General features: G+C 38.6%; 1 protein-coding gene across 4 annotated transcripts in view; it reads left to right on the forward strand.

The window, feature by feature from the left end:
* The window catches only part of TET1 (tet methylcytosine dioxygenase 1), a 123,355-nt gene that overhangs the window by 16,054 nt on the left and 79,322 nt on the right, over positions 1 to 27,979 (forward strand). For 3 of the 4 annotated variants that reach the window (XM_077821766.1, XM_077821768.1, XM_077821767.1), the window contains exons 2-3: positions 1,800 to 3,626; positions 10,123 to 10,173. In XM_077821766.1, coding sequence (XP_077677892.1) covers positions 1,926 to 3,626; positions 10,123 to 10,173 — 1,752 coding nt within the window. In that variant the 5' untranslated portion in view covers positions 1,800 to 1,925. Of the gene's footprint in view, positions 1 to 1,799; positions 3,627 to 10,122; positions 10,174 to 17,036; positions 17,175 to 27,979 lie in introns of those variants that run through there. The other variant, XM_077821770.1, reaches the window with a different exon arrangement.

Genomic DNA, 27,979 nt, shown 5'->3' on the forward strand with positions numbered 1-27,979 from the left:
AAGATAGCTACAGCACTTGCCCAAGCTTTAAGAATCTGAAGTGCCTTGCAAAATCTGAGAGGGATGAGGTGTTGTGCATGCTTTCAGAAGTCTTAAAAGAGAAAAACTACAATGCAGAAACTACCGAACCACCAAAAAAGAAAATCAACCTTCTGCTGGTGTCATCTGACTCAGATAATGAAAATGAACAGGCGTCAGTCCACACTGTTTTGGATTGTTATCAAGTAGAAGCCATCATCAGCATGGATGCATGTCCACTGGAATGGTGGTTGAAACATGAAGGGACACATGAATCTTTAGCGCCTCTGGCACCTAAATATCTTGTGAAGCCGGCTACAACAGTGCCATTCGAACGCCTGTTCTCACTTTCAGGTGACATTGTAAACAAGAAGCGGGCAGCATTATCTCCTGCAAAGGTAAGCAAACTTGTTTGTCTGAGCGATTTGCTGAACAAGAAGTAGGACTGAGTGGACTTGCAAGCGCTAAAATTTTACCTTGTTTTATTTTTGAATGCATTTTTTACATAAGTCTACATTTGTAAGTTCAACTTTCATGATAAAGAGATTGCACTACAGTACTTGTATTAGATGATTTGAAAAATACTGTTTGTTTTGTTTTTTACAGTGCAAATACTTGTACTCAAAAATAAAGTGAGCACTGTACATTTTGTATTTTCTGTAATGTAATTGAAATCAATATATCTGAAAATGTAGAAAATATCCAAAAATATTTAAACAAATGGTATTCTATTATTGTTTCAGAGTGCGATTAATCACGATTCATTTTTTTAAAATTGCGCAATCAATTGTGATTAATTTTTTTAATCGCTTGACAGCCTGATAAAAACATACATGTATATTGACTCTGTCCCCTAAACAATTCTGATCTGGAAATCAGACTTGAATTTATTACAGAAAACTTCAGACCAGGAGTTCTTGAAACTTAAAAGTTATGGGGGATTGGGAAGGCAGGATAAGCCTTATATTGAATATTGGCGGCAACAACCTTAATGTCTGTGGAGCAGTCACCACTGCCAACATAATATATTTATGTGACACTGACAGCAAGATTGTGTGCTTTAGGCTTAGCACTGAATATGGTGCAATATGTAGTCACAGCATCCCAGAAGGAATTGTGACTCAGAATCCCAGTTCCTCTCCTGCTCTTTTCCAGCTCAACGAGAGGAGAAATAACTTGGAATATCCCTTTTGAGGATACAGGTTACTTTCCTCACCTTTCGCCTGGCCAGGTCTATTGGCCAGCATGTGGGTGAAGAAGCAGTAGCTCTCTCTGGCTGCTGCTTCGGGATGTGCAGATGTGTGTATCAGGTGATCTGTTCCTGAGGTGTGATAAGAGTAGGTCCTACCTGGCCTTGTGGAGGGAGGTCTTAATGTTCTGTGCAGCCACATGTAACCAGGCACACTCTTGTCCTGAATCATATGGGGGAGGAGAGCTGTAAATTAACCTGAAGCAAGTAGCAGTGAACTCAGGCTTCATTTATATATTTGTGTACAAATAATGAGTCAGTAAAGTGTGAAGTTCCCTTGGTCTTTTGCTCTTTGTCCACTTTAGCAAGATGCCCACTTTGAAAGGACTATAGAGTATATGCTGTGTGTGTGTGTGTATATATAATATATATATATAATAACATTAATAAGATGTTAATATTTGATAAAATTCAAATATTCCAATTTTTGCCTCAATGTTTTAAATATTTAGCTTTAACTGAGACTTTTATATAATACTGATATACAGACTTTTATGATTAAATTAAAAAAACAAACTTTTTTTTATTTCAGATTCAACTCTGTATTATGACAGAGAACAGCAATAAGAGTATGCAATTTTCTGTTGAAGTGAAAAATTCCTTCAAGAGCCCATGATTTTTTCCACTACTCCTTTTACATATCAACTCCTTGATAGACATGGCTCACCACGCCAGACCTTCCAGATTAGTCAAAAAGGAAGAGTTAGGCAAAAGGAAAACTAGTGAAGGCAAAAAGAAATCTAGCCAAGTGAAAAAGAAAGCCAAGAAGAATTCCAAAAAGGCTGTGAGTTCTGGAAAATGCAAAAAGTCAATGCAAGAAAAAAATGATGTAAAGAAAAAGCAACAAGAAAAGAAACCACCTTTGAGTTCATCAGTTAGATTTCTCAGGAGTAGTGTAACTAGAGCTTTATCTGGAACATCTTGGGTAAATATGGAGAAAACAGATAATATTCTCTTTCATAACCAGGATTCTTTAAACTTCAGTGGCTTTACAATGTCTCTTCGTAGCAGATCATTCTCTCATAGACAGTCCCAAACTGCAGTAATTACCAAAAAAAAGAAAGTTACAGCACAGAAAAGATTAGAAAAAACGGACAAGTATGAACAAGAAACCCTTACTATATTGGAAGAAAAAAAAGTTGAAGCTGCTGAAAGGGTTTCAAAACAAGATTCAGCACAAAATGAATTAACCCCTCTCAACATTCTATGTGATACAGACATTGAGCCCTCCATTAAATACGATAGTCAAGATAAAAAGATAGGGAGACCTGAATCAAGTGTCTCCATTTCAAAGCGTCTACCAAGCATTTACAATCCAGAAGTATTAGAGGAGGAGTATGAGTGTGAAGAGCCGCCCTGTGGGTGGACATCAAGTAAGATCAATACAGGAAGCTCAGACGAAAGTTTTACTCAGAATTCTGAGCTTGTTCCGGCACCTTTTCATTCTGACTCTATAATCACCTCTGAATTAAACACAAAAAAACATTTAGAAGATTCAGGCTCATTTGCAGAATCCCATGTAAAGATTAATTTAGATTTGAAGCCTGCTGATAAAGAACCCGATTCAAATTCTGACTCTCTAGTTACCACTGAATCAAATTCAATCGTATATTTAGAAGATTTGGGCTCGTTTTTTGGATCCCACATAAAAACTGACTTGGATTTGGTGCCTGATAATAAAGAACCTGACTCAAATTCTGACTTGTGCTGTAAAAGAGATGATTCAGAATCTGACACAAAAAATGTAGTCACAGTTTGTGAACCAGTTAATCTTGCAGTGCAGCAGCCTGTTAAGTACATTGGTAAAGAAACTTTATTTCTGGACTCAGGTTATGTCCCTATTTCATCATCAAACACAGAAAAAAGCATAGTAGCCTTAGTCTCTACAACAACTGCAGTCTTCAAAGAAAATACTGGACATTCCTCTGAACGCTCTATTTCAGGGTTGTCCTCAAACACAGGAAGCTCCGCTCTTACCTCTGACAGAGAGAGAAATGTATATTCACCAACTGATTCAAAACTGCGGTATAAGGATTCTTCATTACAATCAGGAAGTGTTGGAATAAACTTGAACTCAGTTCAGGACAGCAAGAGCAATAGCATCGGTTCTGCTGAGGCTTCAGAACCATCCTCCTTTACAAACCCAGTTTACAGTTACCCTCTCTCATATTCATCTTTGCTCCCTATGTTAGAAAAAAAGAAACGAAGACGGTGTGGGGTATGTGAACCTTGTCTGCGGAAAACTAATTGTGAGGAATGCAGCTGTTGCAGGAAACGCAAAACAAGTCACCGGATATGTAAAAAGAGAAAATGTGAAGAACTGAAAAAGCCGCCACCACCAATAATGCTACCTTTTGAGGTAAGCAAGAAACAGAAACAATACACCTTCATAAGATTTGAGGTCCATTTGTAAATTCTTAAAAATATTAGTCATTCTGTAGATTTGGACAACATATTAGATAAAATTTAACCGTAACAGTTGAATATACTTCTCCAGTTATAAGCCTTGAAGATTAGAGTGAGCTAGTGTTTCTGTTGCTCATACCACATGCATTCATATAACTAGAGGTGGGCATAAGTTTTAGTCTGCTGCAAATCTGGTCACATTGGCCAATGTGGAAAAGTAGGCCCAGAGATAGAACTAATCAGGGGCTGGAGAGAGTAAAAAAGATTTAAGTGGAAGGTTTGAGGTGGGCAGGATCATCCCTCACCACATTGTGAAATACCAAGTGCAAATGCCTGGATTTTACAACAGGAGGTTGCTTGCTCTGTATGTGGAATTATAGAAAAACATTTTGGTAATAAAATACGAACAAAACTACAACAAAACCCCCTGGCTCCATATTCTATTTGCATTCTCCCTCTAAATCTCTCCTCCTTTCTAATTGCCTGTCCCTTTGTTTCTTGCATCTCAGTCATTCCTGGTTACTCAGCCAGCTCACATACCTCATCCTGCCCATATATTCTTTATTTCCCCAATTTCCTCTCTGGTCCCTGTTCTGTTCCCTCTGTGCTCTTTCAGTCCCAGTGGTCTGTCTTCTTGCTCATCCCTCTCACAAGTTTCTGTTCTCCACTCCCAGAACATCCTGAAAGCCTTCTGCCATTTCTGGAGGCTCTCAATCTCTTTGTCTTTTCTCTTCATCCCCCTGTTCCATCCTCCCTCACAATTGAACCCCCTTAATCTATCCATCTTTTGTCCCCTGAACTTCCTCTCCTACCCTAGCCCCATGAATTTTCTGTCCCTTATCAATCCTCTGACTCTAATACATGATCTCACTACTCCCACCTAGTCTCTCCAGTCATCTCTGGTCTAGTTGGTGTAAGTTAAAGCAGGCCTGAAGTTACTCTATTTTTGGTGGGGACCAACTCCACCTCTGGCCATCCCCAAAGTTGAAGGAGGCAGAAAGGTAGGGTAAAGCCAGTTTTGACTCTTGCATCAAGCATGAGTTTAGCATAGATGACAGTATCTTGGGAAAACTTCTATTGTATGTCTTCACCCCACAACCTACAAGATTTACAGACATGTCCGTTCCATTTCTTCAGAGTAGGCAAGTAGGCAGAAAATCCTTACACCAGTGGATGGATGTGATGTCTGTGTGGTTTTTATACACTGTTGGGGTGGGGGATAAACAAAATTAAATAGCTGGCCTCAGAGTTCACTATGAATGAGGTTTACTATATGTAAGTCACATGACCCCTTCTGAGAACTTAAAAAAGGAATAAACAAATTGGGGCAAAGCCAATTTAGAATTTGATTTGAAGATCAACAAATAACAAGCCAGTGAAGAGAATGGAGTATGGGGAAACTCCCTGCTTCCTACAGCAAAAGAGTAATGTAGCAGCAACATTATGCTCTTCCTTATTTTTAATGAGTATGGACTTAGGAAGACCTTAAAAGAGAGCATTGCAGGAGATGAGATAATAAGGTGATTAAGGCATGAAAAAGGATTTTGGCAGAGGCAGGGTCAAGGAAAGGATGAATTCCAGCTTTTCTGTCAATCTTTTTTTCCAGGCTAAACATGGTTTTCTTTTATTTTCTTCTTGCATAGTCTGACCTTCTCTTTGTATTCCTGCTTTGCTTCTTCACCTCCTTTTCTTTAAGTCCTCTCTTTGCCTTCTTAATTATATCCCCATTCCCTTTATGTTCCTCTGCTCCAGCAGTTTCATTTTCTGGTGTACTTTTAGAACAAAAAGGGGTATATTTTATACTGTGCATATCAAATTGTTTTAAAACTACAACCCAAAAGGCCTCCTTGCCTCTTCAAGTAAATGGCAAGAAATACTTTTGACCTTGTAAAGTTTCAGAAGACTGGGTTGAGCAAAATGTGTACTTCTGCCCTTTGGGAACATACCATTGGATAATTTCTTGTAAAATTATATTTGAATGAAATACAGAGACTCTTACTTTGAATATTTCTAAACAACAAATCCTGCTATAGAATACAAAATTGTTGAGGAACTGAAAGAAATTGAACAGTATTTCTGAAATATAAATATTTGTCAGGGTCTAGGAATGTAATGTAGAGGTGCTGAATCCTAAGGAGGGTGATGGGGGAGGGGAAGCAGTACCTTGCAGTGCTCAAAAGTTACTTTTCAGATAAGAAAAGGAGGTCTTGTGGCACCTTAGAGACTAACAAATGTATTTGAGCATGAGCTTTCGTGAGCTACAGCTCACTTCATCGGATGCATGCAGTGGAAAATACAGTGGGGAGATTTATACACACAGAGAACATGAAACAATGGGTGTTACCATACACACTGTAACGAGAGCTCGTTACAGTGTGTATGGTAACACCCATTGTTTCATGTTCTCTGTGTGTATAAATCTCCCCACTGTATTTTCCACTGAATGCATCCGATGAAGTGAGCTGTAGCTCACGAAAGCTCATGCTCAAATACATTTGTTAGTCTCTAAGGTGCCACAAGACCTCCTTTTCTTTTTGCGGATACAGACTAATACGGCTGCTACTCTGAAACTTTTCAGATAAGGTAGACATATTAGCTGCTCAGAAGGGAATCCCTGGCTGGCAAAGGGTTTAAGACTGCTCTGGGAGTAGGTTTTATTTTTCAAGTGGAAGGGAATTGGAAAATGCCTTAGGACTCTGTCCATGGTTTTTTGTTTTTTTTTTTAAAGAAGGGAATCAGGCTAGTTTCAGTAGATTGCTGGTTGCAAGGAGTTATAGTTCTGTCGCTCATATAGATGGAATGTTAGTATTTTCTTGAGGTGATTCACTAGAGAGTGGGGGGATAGCTGTTTTCATCCTTAAACTACATTTTATGCAAGATGTTTTCCCCTCAAAAGAAGGATTCTCCCTTCTAGTTTCAACTAGACAAAGTGCTAGAATTATATTCTACCAATCACAAAATGCACACTGAAATCCGTGAAAGCCTGCATGTGGAATTACTTCAGGATATGCCTTTAAGATACAAAGCATGTCCTTGCTTAGTGCAAAGGAATGATGACTTTTAAGATCATATATGGATTTACCTTTAGAGACAACAAGACCCAGCTGGTAGAGTCCATGCCTGAAGTCTAAAATCTGAGTGCCGTTATGCATGCACAATCAACCTAGAGAGAATAATTTTCACATTTGGAGCCAATATTAGTTACTATTCTGTTACTTTAATTAATTTGCACATAATTGAGATATAAGATTTTAAACCTATATTGGGCAGGCATACATCTCTTTGAAATAACATCCACATAAACTTTCAGGAATACCTTACCTTGAAGGATGTAATAGATTTTGCAGGGACATGACATCATGAAAATCTGGTTAAAGCATTGTGGGCTCTAGTTCATAGATTCTATGGGTAGCACAACTGTTTTTTATGTAATACACCTCATTCTGATGGATTCATGACATTTTGTTATGAGTTGGTAGTACAAAGGAAAGAATCTCAAATATATAGGCTAAAAGGTATATAATTTTCTAATATTTAACAAATACTGCGCTAAGCTTTTAAAAATACAATAAAGGTTTTATATTTAATTAACAGATCTCACAATAAATGTTACAGAAACACTTTATTATTAATTAGTATTATTATGAATATGTACCTTCTTAAATTTTGTCTTGTTTTCATTCTAATACAAATTGCATGCAATATAGATATTTTGGGTTATTTCACAGCTGTCCTCTACCAAAACAGGTTATTTGCTTTCATTCAGTAGTTTGTTGTGTTGCTGTTGAGTCTCAATGTATGTCTGTGTTGTTTGGAAATGTTGTAGGTTCTACTAAGCAACATTCAGCAGTGCTGTAAATGGTGGTATAAGTTGCAGATCAGGCTCAAGTGGCAGGGCGACAAAGTTGTGTAACTTGCTTTGATTTGGCATTCAGTGTACATGCAAAATAATTATAGTTTACACTAGTTTAGTATTTTATGTGGTATTGAGTGTTGAAGATGAGGGGGGTATTCATTAAAGAGAAGCTGTGAACTTGGTATCTAATCATTTTCAAAGAATGATTTAAAAATAGTTCGAACATTGAAACTGCCTCTAAGCCTCTGTGCCATTTTTTTCAATTACAATTTGTTTATGTTAACAACAGGTAAGAAATGTTTTTTATATTAAAGACCCACACAAACAACAGGGGAAAGTGAAACCCAAAACTAATTATACACCAAGAACTCCCAAATGCACATAGCTAACAGATTAGGGGAAAATAGTATATTTCTCTTTTTTTTTTTTCTGCCAGCCGAATAATCTTACATGTTACTTCTAATAATAGTGGGTAACTTTTTTTAACTGATGGGGATGGTCCTGCTTAACCTTACAGCTTTATCAGCTCTATTTCTTGCTGCACATACAAATCAATGCGATTGCCTGAATTAAAGAAGTGAAAAACACTTGGCTCTAAACAAATGAAAATATGTTTTTGTGGGACCATAAAATCTTAGGTAACTGAGGGTATTAGACAGAATTAAACCACTGCATGTGTATGTCTTTATAATTTTTAATATGGTTTACCACGTGTATTATAACATAACATTACACTTGACTACCTTATGTCACCCTGTCCTATCAAAACAAATTAGGGTTTAAGTAGCTAATATTATGCAATAAACAAATGGCAACACTACCTCTAATTTAACTGATATATTTCAAAATGGATTGTGGGTGCACATCTCCATGTTTACACCTGTAGCGCCCTCATTTACACCCACAATCAAGTAGCTAGACATGCATATATTTGAATTTGTATGTGTTGTTCAACTGCAGCTGCAAAATGCAGGCAGTTCTCTGCTGCAACTGCTACTGGATGTAAATTTCCCTTTATTTCCAGAGGCAGTGCACAAATGTACAGCCAGTTTTCTGCCTGAGAGACATTTATTGAAAATTCTTTAGTGAAGTTTTAAGTAAACAATAAATTGTAATGATCAAACTCGGCCTGATGAGATCCAGTCTGTTCCGGAGCCCCCTGCCATCAATCACAGTCTTTTCTAGAAGTCAGTGGGTTTTTGGGATCTAGGCCCTAGTTTATGTGCAATAAATGATTCCCTTTTTTAAAAGAAAAAAATAGATTTCTGTTAAATCTAATGAGAGAGGTCTGCAAATTTCTGTCGCTGTTGCTGAGACCCACGTGGAAAGTAGTTTCCTAGAGTACTTAATCCAGTTCTTCCCCTATACTATCCAGGGAAGGTTTTCGGTCATTAGGTCATGTATTAAAAGCAAAGTGGAAGTAGAGGAGCTAGTGAATAAAAGCTGATGTGCGCCGAGAGGGGGCCTGCCTGGGGCCCAAGGAGCCTGAGAGCTGCTCTTTTGGGGCTCCTGACAGACTCCCTGAAAAATAAAACCTCAGCAACGCGTGTTGAGCACGAGGGCAGGAGCGAGGGCAGGAGCCAGGACCGGGCGGGGGTGCTAGCAACGGAGGGCGCGTCCCCTTGGGCCCCCGGCAGCAGCAGGCACGGACTGACAGCCCTCAAAGAGTGGTGGGCAGCGCGCCTGCTGCACCGAGGGGGGCTTGTCCAGCCTGGGACCGTGTCCTCGCCTCACCTCCGCCTCCTTTCAATGTCGCTAATATGTAGCCTTGCCTTATAAAGTCAAACTGCGCCGTACCTTGCCCGGGGGAGGGGGTGCGCCCAGCGGAGCCCGCGGCTGGCGCCCCGGCGGCAGGAGCGGGGCCAAGCCGGCGCCCGGCTCCCCTCACGCCGACCCAGGCTTGTCGCCTCGTCCCCACACGCGAGCCGGGCCAGACTGCTGGCCGCGGGGAGACCGGCCCGGCCGCGGCGCTGCGCTGCGTTGGGGAAGCGAGCTCAGCCTCTCCAGTGCGCGCCGCGCTGGGCCGGATCCGCCGCCGCGAATCCATGTCGCAGCTTGTGCCTGCCCCGTGTCCTCTGCTCAGAGCAAAGCCCACATAGGAGACCCTTTGTTTAGGAAGGGCTAGGCAGGGAAGATCAGTTTGGAGCGGCTGGCCTCGCCTTGCCATTGGCTGGGCCCTTTCTGGAGCTCTTTTTGCGAGAGGCATGCCCAGCACGTCCCCAGCGTTGGCAGGCAGGGGCTGCTGCTTTTAAACACCATGATAATAATACCCAAAAAGCAGCCTCAAGAAGTGCTACACTGTAGAGGGTTCCTCTGCAGAAGGAAGCAAGATGGCCACCTCGTGGGTTTTTGCTGTGAAGAATGCAGAGCCTAATTAAGGCAGACTTTCAGGGGGGAAAAGGGTCTTTCCCTGCTACGTTTTTATAGCACAGCTTTTTGTTTTGGTTGCAGTGGCTTTACAGTGTAAAGTCTCCATCAGTTCAAATGCTGCATATAAAGCATTATGGGTATTTACAGTATTACAGTTTTCTAATAAAATTGGGGATTTAATTTTTTAAGTTAAACTTTATTCTGCAATTTGATATTTTTTTAGGTGCTAACTGAAAACAAAAGGCCTCAGAGGAGAAAGCAAAGAGTTTTAAAGGTAACCAATCATTGCTTTAATAATACTTCCCTCCTCTCCCCCCTTCCCATTTTAAACCGTATTTTATTGTCACTTGGACTAGGAAGTCAAAGGGTTAACTGCTGGAAATCAGCTCTTTCCAGATTTTCAGAGGATTAGCTCATTTTAAAAGCATAGAAGGTTTTCTTTTCTGTCTATATATTATGTACATATTTGAATCTTTTTGCACAAGTCTGTAGGATACAAAGCTTACCTTCTTCCAATGTGTTGAAGATTAATTCAAATTTAATTTAGTCATAGCTTAATATTTATATATTGAGAGTAAAAGTTTGGTGATTTTTTTCAGAATATAGGTTTGATGGGATCTGAAATTTAAATACTTGAAGTCAGAAATATATCATTACTAAAAAGTTATATATAGAAATATTTATGCAGGAATTCTTTTCTTATTTTAAAACTACAAAATAGTTAAAAAGGTTAGTAAGAACTTGTGTACAGTAAATGAAAGGACCTTACATAAACATGCTATTTATTTTTTATCCTACAAAGTGCACTTAAGTGTGAGAATGTTATTATTTATTTAAACATTGTTTCACCAGACATATATTTTTGCAAAAGCTTTGGCACATCAGGAATTTGGTAAAAGTACAATACAATAAAATGTAATTTTATAAATTTGGACGTTTTAAAAGGAAAATTTCACCTATTTCACTTGATGCATGATAAATGGTTCACAAGAAACTACACTTGTATAAAGGAATTATAACTTATTCAGTAATATAAAATTAAATAAAATGCTCAGATTAAGGAAAGAACAGAGTTTTTGAATTTTATTTGACTTGCAAATGTGTCTAACCTCAGGGGTCTGTTTTAATGTGGAAGCAGTTGAATGTGCATTTTAAAACACCTCCTGCATCTTTTATAATAGTAATTGTGGTAGTACAATAGCAGTAAAAGCTCCACCTTCCATTCATTAAATGAATTAATCAATTATAGAACTAACATGTTTCATTAAATCATAATCATGTGTTAATTTTTCATTTTAATAATTGCTTTTTGTAGAGATATTCAGAATTATAACTTGATTTCATTGTAGAAAATACGTGGTGAAAAATGTTTGGTTGTAGTGTGAATTTTTTCCTCTGTTGGTGACAATGATGTCTTTACATGAATTAATTTTTATTCAATTCTATAATACTTAGTTGACATGACAAGTTACAGCAATGTTGTCAAAGTGCAAAAAGAACAGAAGTCTGGTCTCTGTCACAGGCAGATACATTGTATTGAATATCTGCCCAGGGTAGGGCTTCACAGTATGTTTTAAGATTTTATCTCATGTTCATTTGTCATTGTCTGTTTCTGATTTGGTGGCAGGTTGCTATAGAGCGTGATGCTGTCTCTGTTGGCCCTTTTCTTTCTTACAGATTTATGCACAGTTTTTGATCCTTGATTTTTAATGGAAAATCTTATTGATAATTTGAGGAAATATTTTCATGCATACTATCATATGTTGAGCTTTGGACTGGAAAGTGCATTTCTGCTTTGATCTCTCCTCTGTTGAAGTGGTTGTACAGTTATTTCTCTCTGGTTTTATACTGTACTTTGTGTCTTCTAGTTTTCACTCCTAGTGCAAGGTTACTGAATCTGTATTTGGTAAGATTTGTTATTGGTTTATGTCAAGTAGTGTGTTTCTGGATGTGTTTGTCATTCTTCTAAAAGTACTGGATATTGTTCTTCACTATATGTAATACAAAACTAGACTCCCTTTATATCAGCTGCAATAAACTTTCCAAAATGAAATATACATCATGTACAGTCTGATACCTGATACTCTGGTATAGTAGTTTTTTCTGCCCCTCCTTTTTCAGTTGATGGCATTTGAAATGCCATAATAAACATTTCTGCAGTAACATGTATTGAATTATAACACCAAGCTTTTATTTAATGATTAATGGAAGATGTATGAATCCAGAAAGTGACACTTAAAATTAAATAATAATCTACTAGAAGTTTAAGGAGTTTCCTTGCAATGTGATTTTGACTGTAATAGTAATGTAAACTTCGTTTAAAGGAGAATTTGTAGCTTTCTTTGTTCTAAGGAAGAATATGATAGTTTGTGTTTCTAGTTTTTCTTAGGGTATGTCTACATTGCCCACATTACAGCATGACTGTGGCAGCGCTGTGACATGTGGGCAATGTAGACACGCTTTATTGCCGGGGGAGAGCTCTCCCAGCAAATTTTTTTTAAAAACACCCCGAAAGAGGGGTGGTTACTTTATCGCTGGGAGTGTGGCTCCCGGCGATAAAGCCCTGTCTATACTGGCGCTTTTCAGCGCTAAAACTTTTGTCTCTCAGGGGTGTGTTTTTTCACACCCCTGAACCACTAAAGTTTTAATGCTGAAAGTGGCAGTGTAGACACAGCCTTAGATATTAATGAAATGTAGTGCTTGTAAATATAATTACATGTATGTTTAAGGAAAATATGGATTAATCAATTAAATGTGTCTTTCAGATTAGAGTTGTTAGGACTCCCACTTTTCTTAATAACAGTACCCTATCTGGTAGAAAATAAATGTCTCAAAATAGGGACATATTTGCTTGCTGGAAATAGTTTGCACTGCTATAAGCATTAACCTCACATATGGGATATAATGTTACACTACTGTAGATTTTGTTTACTTCGATGAATTTACTATTTTTGTACCTTATTGCTACCATTTTGTTATCATATAAAGTCACTTCAAAATTAATTTTTCTGACACTAACATTCTGTTATTTTTTTCATAATTGTACAGATGTGTGAATAAAAATCTAAATGATCTGACTGTAAATTCTAGGAAACAAACACTCACTGAAGGCAAAAGTAATGTGTGTTTGTGGGAATAGCTGTTTAAAACCAAAGAGAGAGTATTTACAATTTCAGTTGCAAACATTGCATGATGTCTTCCGACTGAAGCAAATACCTTTTTGTTATTAAATACCTTATGCATTTTGTTTCTGGTACATAAATGGAAGACATATGCAAGAGGACCTCTAACTTATTGAGGTGCCTGGTACTTGTTGATGCACTCATTTACACTTTCAACAAACAGAAGGGTGAGAAAGTGGTTTTTTTTCTTTTACCTATTTAATGGTATTTCTCCCACACTTTGTGTATAATGCACCTTGTTTCACAGTGAGGAAATGTTTACAATCACGCTTTAGTAAAATGAAAGCACAGATCAAAAGAAACAAACACTGAATATGGCATCATATTGTTAGAGAGAACTGCTATTATCAATACAGATAGAAGTGGAACAGTGAGGAACCCATGCACAGAACAGCAGCTGATGAAGAAGTACAATCCATGGTCTTGTCACTAGGTTCTACAATGCCAATGTTACCTTTTGAATGGCCGCAGAAATTTTCTACATTTATCGAGATAATAAAGGAAGAGCCTATGAGAGGGATCCAGAATTCATACAAGAGTCAACAATAATATAAATGCTGCTAAGTGAGTATTACAACTGCATGAATGTACTTTGTGATTTGGGTTTGTTCACATGTTTGTTTATAAACACCCTAAATATATTCCATGTGTGCCAGAAAAGGGAGAACCAGTGATTGCTGAATTCTGTAAAATCAGTTCAATCTAAGCTAAACAAAAAGCAAGCAATGATTAAATACTTAGTACTTTTGGTTTATTTGTATCTAATACTATAAATGTCACATTTCAATGAATGATGCAAATATATATTTTAAAACACTTGTACAAAATGGCTCATTCCTTCCCTATGCATGCATGCATGCATAAGTCTCTGTGTGTCTGCATAGGACCTGTTTTCAAATATGAAGATGACAAGGTTTCTATTAGCCTTGGTCACAGTGCAATTTTAGCTATGTTGCTTTAAGAAAACCCACTTGATACACATTTCTGAGATATAAATGTTAACAGAAGACAAGAAAAGCAGCTGCTAATGAATGTGATCATGCTTTTAGTGATCTTGGATTGAACTAGTCTTAAGCCATTTATTCCAACTTGTGATATATGATATGTTTTTAATGAAGAACGACTGCCAGAATACAGAGCTGAAAGTAATTCATTTTTATTACTTTTTTTTTAAGATATCAACAACTTGATGGATGGAGCCCCACTGTAATGGAATCTTACAGAGGAGGAAGATAGAACGATGCTACACAGTTAGATATAATACTCTCCTGAAAATTACTATCTCACATTTTGTGTTTTTAAAGGGACACTCTCAACTTAAAATCTAGCCAACTAAAAAATATTAGTGAAATTTTCAGCTACTTCTGTCTTTAGATCTCTCAGCCAGTTTTTGTGGCTTTTAAAAAAGTAGTTTTGCTCTGTTTGTATTGTGTGAATGGCACACAAATAAAAGGGAAAAACAATTGAGTATGTAATGCGAAGGAGCAAAACTAACAATATACAAAGTGTTTTAAAATGCACAAATTAAAGAAATGGGGAGGGGGAAATTCTTCCTCTAAGATCTTCCATTTATAGTAAACTAGTTGTTGTTTGTAACAATAATAGGTAAATTTTCAGACAGCATGTTATTTTTAAGATGATGGTGTTCTATTATTTTATGGGTTAATTTTTTCCCTCCCTTTACGCTGGTGCTACTCAGTTGAACCCAGTGGGATTGTACTGGTTTAACTGAGGCCATGATCCTGCCAACAGTTACAAATGTGAGTAATTTTACCTCTATGAACAGCCCAACTGAACCCCAAACACAGATCCTTTCTCCTGTGTAGTGTCCCGTTTACTTCAGTGGTATTTTGCAAAAGTCCACGATATTAGGTCACATTGCAGGGTTAGAGCTGCAAACGTTGCATGATTTTAGAAGAATAAACATTCTGAAATGTACTTTTAAAATTTCACAGAAAATGTTGTCATGATTCTGAAATGGAGTTTGACTTTTAGTATTAAATAAAAAGTAAGCTAATTTGCTGAAAGGAAATTCACAAGAAATATATGTCCAGGCATGGGGAAAGGTTAAAGCTTAATTCACAATTCATGTATCATTAGAAATTCTTAATGAAATTATGTTACAAAATAAACTTAAACTTTTTAACTCAAATAACTGTATTGTTAATGTTGTCTGCACTTATTATTGAATGTTCAATAAAAATGATTGATTCTCTTTTACTTAGCTTGTAAAATTTATGTATTAAGTTTCCTGAAACAGAAGAGCATTTAAAATTTCTTTCCAAATTTCAAAAGTGAGGTGTACATTTTTGTATATCTTTAAATCCATAAACACAAGCTTATGCATTAAAAATAGACATACTTCTGAAAATTGTTTTTGGCATTTATTAATCTTTTAAACTAATATTATTGTATTGACTAAGAAGGCCATTTATTGCCTTCACTAGCTGACCTGAGATGCAGTCAAAGGCAAAACTCCCATTTACTTTAGTGGGACAGATTTCATCTCTGGTGTTTGTTTTATTCCTTATATATTGTTTGGAGTTAGTGTATTTAGTGACAAAATATACCAAGGATTTGATCCTGCAGTTATTACTCAGGCAATGTTCCTATTACTTCATTAAGAGTCTTTCCTGTGTCAAGGCATCAGGATTTAAGTCAATCACTAATGCAGGATATTTAACCCATACAGAGAGGCTTTTACTAAGTAAATTATTTTTTCATAGAATCATAGGACTGGAAGAGACCTTGAGAGGTCATCTAGTCCAGTCCCCTGAACTCGTGGCAGGACTAAGTATTATCAAGGGCCATCCCTGACAAGTGTTTATCTAACCTGCTCTTAAAAATCTCCAATGATGGAGATTCCACAACCTCCTTAGGCAATTTATTCCAGTGCTTAACCATCCTGACAGGAAGTTTTTCCTAATGTCCAACCTAAACCTCCATTGTTTCAGTTTAAGCCCATTGCTTCTTGTCCTTTCCTCAGAGGTTAAGAAGAACAAAATTTCTTCCTCCTCCTTGTAACAACCTTTTGTGTACTTGAAAACTGTTATCATGTCCCCTTTGTCTTCTCTTTTGCAGACTAAACAAACCCAGTTTTTTCAATCTTCCCTCATAGGTCATGTTTTCTAGACCTTTAATCATTTTTGTTGTTCATCTCTGGACTTTCTCCAATTTATCCTCATCTTTCCTGAAATGTGGCGCCCAGAACTGGACACACTACTCCAGTTGAGGCCTAATCAGTGCGGAGTAGAGCGGAAGAATTACTTCCTCTGTCTTGCTTACAACACTCCTGCTAATACATCCCAGAATGATATTTGCTTTTTTTGCAAAAGCATCACACTGTTAACTCATTTTGCTTGTAGTTCCCTTGTAGTCCCAGATCCCTTTTCACAGTACTCCTTCCAAGGCAGTCATTTCCCATTTTGTAATATACAAATCCATAGAAGTATCTCAAAGCATAGTACAATAAATATTAAAGTACAGTGTATGATATATCTAAATAAATTAAGTGGAATCACTTATTAGGTTTAACAGCCCAGGCTTAAAAGCTATTCACCCACCCTTGCCATCATGATTCAGCATTTTTTTGGGGGTGAAATTAAATGTTAGAATTTTCAGTGTTGGTTCAGTGGTCAGTAGTCTGTGTCACATCATAGACAGCTGATTATGAACACATATACATACTGCTGTTTCATTTCTGGTGTCTGTCTTGTTATATTTAATCAACATTGTCCAGTTAAACGTGACCCAAAGTTTAGTTTCTGTAAAATAAAATTTTCAAGGAACCTATGACTGAAAGAAAAGTTTCCATGAATTCAAAAAAGTTTAATTTTTATACAAATAAGCATTGTCCTGCACTCTTACAGCATTGTTCTTGTGCATAAGAACGTAAGAGTGAAACTAGTTAAAAAGAAAAGTGAAAGTAATTGGTTCAGTCCCAGCAGAGTGCAATAGAAAATGGAAACAGCATGAAGAGTGTGCTAGCTGCTTTAGAGATATAAAAGAATACATAGTCCATATTTTAAAGATCTTTCAATCTAAGTAGACAAAATACAGATGAAAGATGTTGGGAAGTGCAGCAACACACGAGGTAGGTGATTGGTGACAGACACCTTGTCAGTCCCATGATATTTTTTTTCATCTAATGTATCTATAGTCAATCTTTTAGTTTATCTGTCACTGACTTGTTTGTTCCTTACTGAAACTGTAACAATGCCCTCATTTTAACTTTTTAAAAACAGGACTAGAGCATTACTATAAACAGAAATTGTTCAGGCCTGGAAAAGAGTGTGTATTTGAGATCTCAGTTTTTCATGACATAAAACAAGTTCTCTCAAGTCTGCAGATAGATTAACATGCCTAATATGTATTGTCTGTGTGTGAAGTAAATTGGAGCCAAGTACATTATTGGAGTGGAACAAGTAATAAATAATAAAATTAGTGGCAGAACAGAAAAAGAAAAAGTAATGTAACCAGATTCAAAAGTATTTGGATTAAGGAACTAGATGGCTCACTGTTTGGTAATAGAAGGTAGAATAGGTCACTTCTAAGTCACCAGTTCAAATCTAAGATGTACTGACAGTGAATGGTTTCAGAATAGCAGCTGTGTTAGTCTGTATCTGCAAAAAGAAAAGGAGTACTTGTGGCACCTTAGAGACTAACCAATTTATCTGAGCATAAGCTTTTGTGAGCTACAGCTCACATGCATCCGATGAAATGAGCTGTAGCTCACAAAAGCTTATGCTCAAATAAATTGGTTAGTCTCTAAGGTGCCACAAGTACTCCTTTTCTTTTGACAGTGAATGAAAATTGTTTCTACCTGCTGCTAGTTTGGTGAACTATGTACAGTGAATTGTGGCTTCTGTTCCTAGTGAACACAGATCCACAATATGCTGACTATCCTACCTGATGACTTGCTTTTTAGCATTCTAAGTAGACAAGTCAAACTGTGTATTCACATGCTATTGTGATGGACACTATAAATATGTAGACAGAGAAACTAGCTTGAATGGCTGGATACAGAGACTGAACTTCTCTCGCCTCTAGAGGTAATCACTTCAAATTTGAGTTAAAGAATATTAGGAGGGTAATGTGAGGAAATGCACATTGCTACTGATCATACCACATTTCCTTTATGGATTAACAGAGCACTACATTTTCCGGTGTTGTCAGCATCGCTTTTATTTCACTACATTTCAGTTTAGAAAACAAATGCTAAAATGTATAAAAAAAAACCACAGTTGTAAAAAGAAGACAAGACACTAGGTTGCATTAGCATCTCTTACAGTAGAAATACAGTTCTGTGCTCAGGTTCTCTTTTATCCTTGTCCTGAGCTGTGTGTTGGGTGACTGTCAGGGGAGGAGCACAATCCTTTGCTATTTGAAATTCTATCCTGCTCTCCCTGAGGCTTCTCTAACCTGGCAGGGAAGCCACCTATCTACTTAATGTAGCAATGGGTCTGATGGAAATAATTTTAAAGCTCAGTGCACATTTTTAATTCATAATCAAATACAAGTTTTCTCCTTACTGCAGTTACCTTTGAGGGCAATAATTTAGAGTCTTGGGAGCCAGAAATGGTCCAAAATACAGCATAGATACCACTGATACATATCATCATTTAGGAGCTGATCTTGGAGACCTTATTCATGTGTGTAGTCTCATTGAAGTTATTAAGCAAGAAGGGTAGCCGGATCAGGCCCTTGAGGTCTGATTGTGAGAGGTCCTGAGCACACCAAATCCCCATTGTTTTTAATGGTGACAGGTTTCATAGTGGTAGCCGTGTTAGTCTGTATCAGCAAAAAGAACGAGGAGTGCTTGTGGCACCTTAGAGACTAACAAATAAATAAATACAATTGTTAGTCTCTAAGGTGCCACAAGTACTCCTTGTTCTTTTTATTGTTTTTAATGTGAGTTGTGGGTGCTCAGCACCTTTCGGGATCAGGCCCTTAGAGAGAGAATTAGGAGCTATATGTGAAGAAAAGAGATTGGTTCTCTAATTCTTTCTTTCTGAAACCAAATCATGCACAAGGAAATGGTTCCAAATAGTGAAAGAAGCTGGGAAGAAAAATCTCTCTCTCTCTCTCTCTCTGGAGAGACAAGCTGGGCAAAGATGCTTGCTATTTGAGGAGTATAGATAAAATGGAGATGAGATTGGAAAGCGGGGGAGGGAGGTAATAGCTACAGAGAATTTGTGCTGGATTTTGTAATGGACAGGAAGCTAGTGAAGATTTCTGGGGATTGGCTGATGTGTTCCTAATCCAGGTATGGATGGGATGAAACACTGTATTTTGGGCAAACCCGAAGTTTAGGGGAGTTGAAGGCCATAGAGAAAGAATTGTAATAAGAAAGGGAGGCATCAGTGAAAGTTTTGGCAGAGGGGCAGTCTAGTGTCAGATCTGGGCAATGTTCTGAAGGTGAGTTCAAGTGAATTTACTGACCCCAAAGCCACAGGAAGCAAACTAGTTTGATGACAAGCTAAACATTTAGGACCTGACAGCAGGAATGAATATGAAATTTGTGTGGAAGGCGCAAGTAGAATCAGTGTTATATCTGAATACATAGTAGTACCTTTTTAAAATATTCAGATCAATATTAATATGAGGAGAGTCTTTCTGAATGGTATTTCCATTCCAAACAATCTAAATATATGAATTTACATTGCTTTAAAAGTTCTGTTCTACCAGATCTATTGTCATTCCACTCATTCCTGGGTAGAAAACTGGTTTACTAAGAGGAGACAAAGGGTATTGGAAACTTCAAAGATAGAAAGAGTTTGCTGATAGTGTGGTGTGAGGTTGGTTTTGACATTTCTGTTTTTCATAATATGGAAAGAAAAAATAAAATGTTACATTTGTAAATTAGGAATTATGCTTTTTCTCAGGTAGTGGGTGATCTCATTTGTTATCTTTAAAAGCAGCCAATACCAATATTTTGTCCATTTTGGCCTTATCTTGAGTCTAAATTTCTTCAGAATAAATTATTGTTTTCTACAGTAGTCCTTACTGGAAATGCTCCATTTCAAAATCCAGTATTTCCTCTTAGTCTTCAAATCCTCCATGAGTTGTTTTCTCCACCTCTTTCTTTTCTACAGTCTGTTCCCAGCACCCATTAAGGACAATATACAGTAACCAAAGATTTAAGCAGCGCGGAGTGGTACACTGAGAGGTCATTTGCATGAACTCTCTGCCTCCCAGCCGGAGTTACAACATTGACCTAAAGAGGTTGGGAACCGTGGTTTTTATTTTTTAAATACGGTCCTACCTCAGGGGACCTTTTTGCTGAATAGATTTGCCAGCATCCATAACCTTTTGAGTGTTGCATGTCCTAAAATGCTTTGGATGTTTTCCTGGTAGACTGAGTCCCAGATGCAGGATAGGAAAACTTTTAAAAAGGTGAGATCTGGAATTGAAATATAGTTGGAATATTTTATTTCACTGTTTGAACTGGAACGGGGAGGGAAAGAACTAATAATGTGACTCCTTTCCTTGACTAGCACAGGTTTTGCTCCATAGATCACAGATGAGGTACACAGAACTCAATTTTGAATAAGTAAAATCAGTTGTCCTTGCAGGTTTCAAGGGTAGAGTGAGCACATTTATCAACAATGTGGGGATGTACTGGTGTACTAGCTGATTATATTGAAACTAAGGGATTGTCTCCATTTCTGCATCCTCAGTTGCCTGACCGCTCCTCCATACCTAACTTGAGTTCTGGTCCCAGCTGTCACTGGTCTGAGACCTGGTGTGCTACTTTCTGACTTCCTTGTGTGCCAACTGGGGAATTTGAAATTCTAATCTTGTGTTCCAGACCACACCAACAATTTGCATTGTTTCAACACATGCAGAATCAAACAGTGAGGTGGGCAGGTGATATACAGAGGCAGTTGCGTTCCAAGTTCATCATGAATGTCAGGGGCTGCTGCAGGTCATTGCATGGGAACGTGGGCTTGCATGGGCAGTGAGTTGGAAGCTAAAGATTGTAGGCCTCATTCTCCTCTCATTAATAACTTTGCACTGATGTGTCCAGTGACTCAAATAGGTTTTCCCTGAATTTACTCTGGTACAAGTGAGAGGCGAATCAGACACAGAAGCCTGTGTGGGTGTGTCTACACAACACACTAAACCTGAGTCTGCATGATGCACGCTTGCCCATTCAGTGTTTCCAAGCCCACACTTGAGCATCCATACTCCATTGGAAACCTGGGTCCCACAGTCATGCTGGTGCATCCATCCTGCATTATGCAGACCCAAGTCAGAACTTGGGCATATACTGCTGTATCCCAGGATTCCTAGTGCCTTCTCCTGCTGACGCTGCTCTAGGGTTTGGTTCATAGTGGCTTATGGGAGAACTTGTCTGTCTGTCCCACAGGAGTTGACCAGAAGTAGTTTAGGTGATTTTAGCTTGCAAACACATCTGCCAAGCCATTTTGTGTTTGCATGCCAGAAGCTGGCTACCCCAAATTGCTTCAGGTCTGTGGCTAAGCACTTTGGAGTTGGCAAATCAACTTTGCGTGGTGGTGTGGCACCCCCTGAATTGTCCAGCTCCATAGTCTGCAGGACACAATAGCATGGAGGGGACTCAGGGCACGGGGCTGGCGCAGGAGCTGAAGGTGCCATGGAGCCTGCACTCTGGTAGCCATAAGCGCAAGTCATCGCTCGAACAGCTCCTTCTGCTACACTCACAACCTGAGGTCATGCTCCATGAATCTGTCCACCAATCTCTCCTAGCTCTATGCAGCCTCTGTATCTCTTTCCACCCTTCTTGCATCTTTATTCTTTTGATGCTCCATTTGGTCCTTCTGTAACTCTATGTGCCAATTAGTTTTATCTAGAATCTCCTCCATTAGCTAATCTCGGACTCTCTTTCTCCTTGCCCACAGTGGGTGGGTCTGCTCCTCCCAGTTGCTGATGCTTTGTGTCTGCCCTGTGGATGTGAAAGGACCTTGAAAGGAAAGAGAGAGACCATGTTACTATCTGACCATGATTAAAAAATTACATTTTCCACTCTGTCAGAGAGGCCACTTTAATACAAGTTCACAGGATGATACTTTTTATCAATGGGCTTTATTTTATTCACACAAAAAACACTGGCCATTTCAGACGTCATTTGGAGCAGCAAAGAAATTCATCACACATCACAGTAAGATACACATGCAAAATTAAATTTAAATTATTTCTACATCCCCTTCATTTTTTCTGGGGGTGGAGAGGAACTATGAATAGTCTAGTCACTAGCTATGGTTTTTCAGTCCTTTCAGGCAGGACTGATTGAGAGTCAGGAGGTTTCTGATAGAAGCATGAGCTTCTCTTTCAGGCCAGTGGAGGACAGCTATCCATGTACTGGAACAAGATATTTGGGCATCTAGTGGCTGACCAGCACATTTCAGAATGGAGGGGGCTTATAAGTTAGGGGCAGCCCTAGTACATAGGGACTACACTGGATCAAAATCAACTATCTGGGGTTCTTACTCTGAGAAGTTCACTTTCATCACCAGTCAGCAGTGCTGAACATTCGTGGTAAAGTCAAAAAGGTGCTGATTTGACATGGAGATGCAGGAGAACCTCTTTACAAGTACACAGACAGACTGTCTCCCGCTGTAATTTGCACTCTAATATTAAAGCAAGCAATGGATGAAATATACACTCTGACTGTATTTCCAGTTGAGCAGGCCACGTGGAAATTAAGGATGAAACGCTGAGCAGCTGCATTTGAACCAGGAGGTTGCTCGTTCCTGGGAAGCGAGTGGGAAGTGTTGGGATTGAAGGACTGGGAAGTACAGCCCCAGGGGATTGTGGGATAGTGTTGGCAGATTCTACAGACCCGTGCCTGGCAACCTAGACTTGATTTGCATCCATACTGCAAGATGCCTGGGTTTTGTCCTAGATCACAGCGGGACTTGGGCTCTGACCCACCCCCGCAGCAGGGTCTGTAGACCCGAGTCCAGAGGAGTTCCCGACTTGAGTCTTTTCTGCAGGTGGAAGGGAGCTTGGGCTAAGAGCTGAATGAGAGCCTGATCTTAATGTGCTACGTAGACATACCCTGAATGTGTGAACTTCTTGCTGGCCCTTTCTTGCTCTATTTCTATGAGGCAGGGAGAAAACAGGAGCAGACTGCTGTTTTCCAAATCTCCTATTTGTTTAAGACTCAAGCTTTTTTAAGAGTTCTTTGCTGGTGGGGTAAGGGTACTAAGTACTGCAAATGTAAACTCTGTCAGCTTAAGCAAACTTTCCAGCTGGAGCTGTAGAGTCCATCCTGAGAGTAGGTGGAAGAGGAGCTCTGAGCTCTTATCTTTTTTTTCTTTTTTAAAGTAGAACTAACAAGTGTAAAGAGAAGTGATTGGAGGAGGATAGTTGATCTATTTATTTACTTTGGTTGAATGTACCTTCTTTTATATATTTGAATAGGCAATGGTGGATACTTCTGAAATCCTGGAGGAAGGGAAGGTCATGAGTGAGGGCATCCCCTTTTCTCCCCCCAGTGAAAAACACCATCATCCCAACCCCTTCAGCAGCTCATCTCACCTATGTATCACCAATCTGATCATCATCTTCTGCTTCCAAAGGCCTCCTCCACTCCCAGGGCAAGTCTCCCCCACACTCACAAACTGACCTTCGTCTCTGCTAAAACACTTTCCACAACTCCTCTGTGTGATATTAAGAAATATTCCCAAATGATTAGGGTAAGGGGATATAGAACCTCGGTAATTTTTAGAAATACTCTTTTATTTTAGGAGTACTTGTGGCACCTTAGAGACTAGCCAATTTATTTGAGCATAAGCTTTCATGAGCTACAGCTCAATTCATCGGATGCATCCGATGAAGTGAGCTGTAGCTCACGAAAGCTTATGGTCAAATAAATTGGTTAGTCTCTAAGGTGCCACAAGTACTCCTTTTCTTTTTGCGAATACAGACTAACATGGCTGTTACTCTGAAATCTTTTATTTTAATATCGTCTGAAGTTGGAAGGGGTGTCACCAGCTTATACTGGGGCAGCGTCAAAAGAATAACATATCCTCGTCTTGAGGAGCAAAACATTTTGCATGTGAATTTTTTTAATGTATTGTCATAGGGCCCAGTTCAATATCTTAGCAAAGAAGTGCATAGATAAGCCAGTGTACATAGCAGCAAATATGCAGTTTACTACAAGATATAAAAGTTTCAGATTCACTGCCGTTACATAAGTGCAATATAGTTACTTAAAACTGCCAGAGGTCCATGTTGAGACATAGAGCATCAGCTAGTAGGTGGGCCCATAAATTCTAATCAACTGTTGTTCTATATTTAATGGCAGTCTGCCAACAAATTCTGCACAAGCCTCCATCATTGGCAGCAATGTGCAGCACGCTGTCAGCATAGAGACCTATCCCTGAGATACCACCAGCAGTGCGCCAATCCGAGTGGACATGCAGGGAAAACCGTGTGTTCTCAAATCGTGTGGCAGTAGGTACAGCTAGAATACTGGATGAAGAAAAGTCTTGTGCACAGCTGTTCAGCTCCCACACACACCAGTTCCCTGTGGATGGACACAATGTGCAAGGGAACAGTTGCACTCTCAAGTCATTTCTGTCATTCACAGGGGCTAAGAGTTTGTAGCATTCCTATGAATACCAGACTGGTGCCTGCATTGTAGCTCCATTGTGCAACACCTGGGCAGAACCCCATGCACCCTGTGAAAGGGAAGGGTCATGTCATTTCTTGTTACATAACTCTTCTGGAGTGTCTGATCCCATTAACCACTCTTGCCAGGATCTGAGTCTGTGTGTTATCTTCTATTCCAGGTCACAGAAGTAATTGTTCTGGGTTACATCTGCTTATCACGGTACCTCTACTACTGTATGTAGGGAACAAAAGGGTTGAAACCAGGATGCCAAGGACCATCTTCTTTTACTACATATCATAGAGTTTAGAGATGGCTCTGGACTCCTGTGGTGAATGTTGGTCCATTCTTTGTCACAGTATGTAAGCAGAATAAGTGAAGAACCTGACGGCAATATATCTTGAGAAAATAATTACGTGAACCCTGCTCTGCGAAGTCCTCTGTGACCATTTCTTTTTACAGTGGGGCATAGCAACCTGTGGAACTTGTTTCCAGGGGGCGTTGTGAAGGCCAAAACTATAACTGGATTAAAAAAAGAACTAAATAAGTTCATGGAGGATAGGTCCATCAATGGCTATTAGCAATATGGTCAGAGATGCAGCCCCATACTCTGGGTGTCCCTAAGCCTCTGACTGCCATGTGCTGGGACTGGACAACAGGGGGGGATGGATCACTTGATAATTGCCCTGTTCTGTTCATTCCCTTTGAAACATCTGGCATTGGCCACTGTCGGTAGATAGGATACTGGGCTAGATGGACCACTGGTCTGACCAGTATGGCGGTTCTTATGTTCATATAGCAAGCAAAGAAAAACCAACCTTAATTATTAAATAAGAAAAGCCACTAGAAATTCTGATCACAAGAACAAAAATCGATTGTATTTTTTGACTCTGTGTTGGTATCTTTTCACAAGTAAAAGAGAGAAAAAAATCTAGTGGTCAAATGGTACAGAATTTGATTATTTTTATTGGAACATATGTCATGATAATTCCAGTTCTTATATGGAAAAATAAGATATAAACCAAACCATGCCAATGACATGATTCATCAGGATCTTTTTTCTGCTCAGTGCATGTGGATAACTTCCAAAAATGTTAGTGGAAATTATGGAGTACAGGAAATAGTTTGATTTTTAGAATAAAACCCTTTATTACTGAGGTGTCTGGGGCTTTGCACAGGCACAGCAGTGCACCTGTGCGCATTCGGTCACTTGCAGGCTTGGGGCCTCTGTGACTCTCCTGGTGATTTTCAAGCCCAGCAATGATACTAGGTTTTCTAAAATTATTTTATTAAAGAACAAAATGATTGAGTGTATTGCTGCAAAAGAATTAAAGGTCTGCTCTGAAGAATCATGTAGTTCACATACTGTATGTCAATGGACCTTGTGTGTTGAAGGTGCGAGCTGGTAGGTAAACCAGTCTCTGGGAATAAAAGCAAATTGATATGTTGTCCTGTTCCTTTTTCTGTGCAACTCCATGATTCTTCAGAACATACCTCTCAATCTTGCAATGCCCAAATGTGTGACAATGATGAAGAATGTAAGGAATATAAATGTATTCATGCTGGAATTTTAAATTGTTGGTGGATTCATTTCTTTAACATAAAGAACTCTTCCTTTACCTCAGTTTCATAATTCTTTGTTTCTAAAGGCAGAAGTGAGAGGACACCAATTTTGTGTAGAACATGGGCAACTTTGGAACTGATGTGAGTGATGTGCTCAAAATGACCAGCAACTGAGGGATATGCTTCAGAATCCCCTTGTCTCCTGTCATAAAGAGACAATGGGCATGCTCTAGTGTGGGATAAGGTATTAAAGAGTAGGAGTAGTTTTTTCTGTTGACTTCAGGGGGACCACGGTTTCACCCCAGATCTCATACTCAATATGCCCACCTACAAGGACTAAGGTAATTGCCTTAGTGAAAGGGCTACCACTTTCTCTGAGCCTGATTTGCTCTGCTTCACACAGGCCCTTGATCAATTGTGAACCATCTTTTTCAGTTTAATTATTAAGTAGACATTATTCTCTTGTTAGATATTCTGTATCAACCGGCATAATATAATTTATAGTGCCCTTTTGCCTTCCCTAACAATGGTCTCCATTCCTATGACAAACTTTCTGTTGAACAGAAAGTACAGTTTCACCTTTCAGTTCACCTTCTTGTAAAATGAAATTATATAATAAAAAAAAGGCTTCGTTTAAATGCAGTTTCTGGTTCAGATAGATGGTCCTTGGGGTGCAGCTTGTAAGAACATAGGTAAATATCTAAGTTTAATGAAAGTTTGTTAAATAAGGTCTCATTTTTTCATAGCCTTGTTTCCCTAAATTTTGGTTTACTACATAGTTGCTGAATAATCTGTTTTCACAACCATGACCCAACAGGTCTTGTGATGCCTCTGATAAAATCAATGGTGTTATCTATGTGTACTTTAGGGTCCCTGCTTTCTTATCTTATTTTGTTTATCAAAGAGAAAACTGTTTTAAAGTGAACACCAAGCTCCATCTGGTGTCTGAGCTGTAAGTTTAGTTTTGAGTGGTGGATTTCTGGAAGCATTGTCTGCTGAGGTGATCTGATTTAAATCAAAGTGATTTCAGTTACCGAGTAGGACACCTTGATTTAAATAATGGATTTTAATCCTCTTTTGCATTTGTACTTTAGTTATTTTCCTAAAGAAAGGCTCATTCTTATTGTTTGATATAACCATTAAAACATGTTAATCTGTAATTAAATATAGGCTTTAAACTAAATTTGGTGCTTCTTTTTACTAACCAGGAGATATACTATATGTACATTTATTTAAGAAATCATATTGCTTAATATAATTTATTCAAGAGTCTTAAATTTTACTTTTTTATGTTATGAAATAGTGAATGATCCATATTTCTTACTGGATGATCATTTTTTACTCAGGATTTGTGTCATGCTGCATTTGGATGGACAGTAGAATTCAATAAACATGCACACAGCAGCAAATAGTTTTTATGATTTAAATAAAACTACCTTAAATATGCTAGATACATAAGAAACTTTTTCTTAAAACATGTTTTGCATTTAAAACTAACGGCTTTATTAAGCAAATAAAGTATTAATTGTGTGTAGTGAATTGACAGTTTGTTTCTGGTCTCAATGGGTCAGACTTTCAAAAGTATTTAGGTACTGTGGCAAAGTTCCTTCTGTGCTTTGGTGGGTGCGGCACTTTTTGGCAGATTTGCTCGCCTCAGAGGTTCATGGCAGCCCTCAGTTTGGCGACTTTGCTAGAGGCTCAAACCTGTCGTTCACTCAGCTAACTTCATCACTGTC

Source organism: Eretmochelys imbricata, chromosome 7 (genome assembly GCF_965152235.1).
Source record: "Eretmochelys imbricata isolate rEreImb1 chromosome 7, rEreImb1.hap1, whole genome shotgun sequence".
Taxonomy (NCBI): Eukaryota; Metazoa; Chordata; order Testudines; family Cheloniidae; genus Eretmochelys; species Eretmochelys imbricata.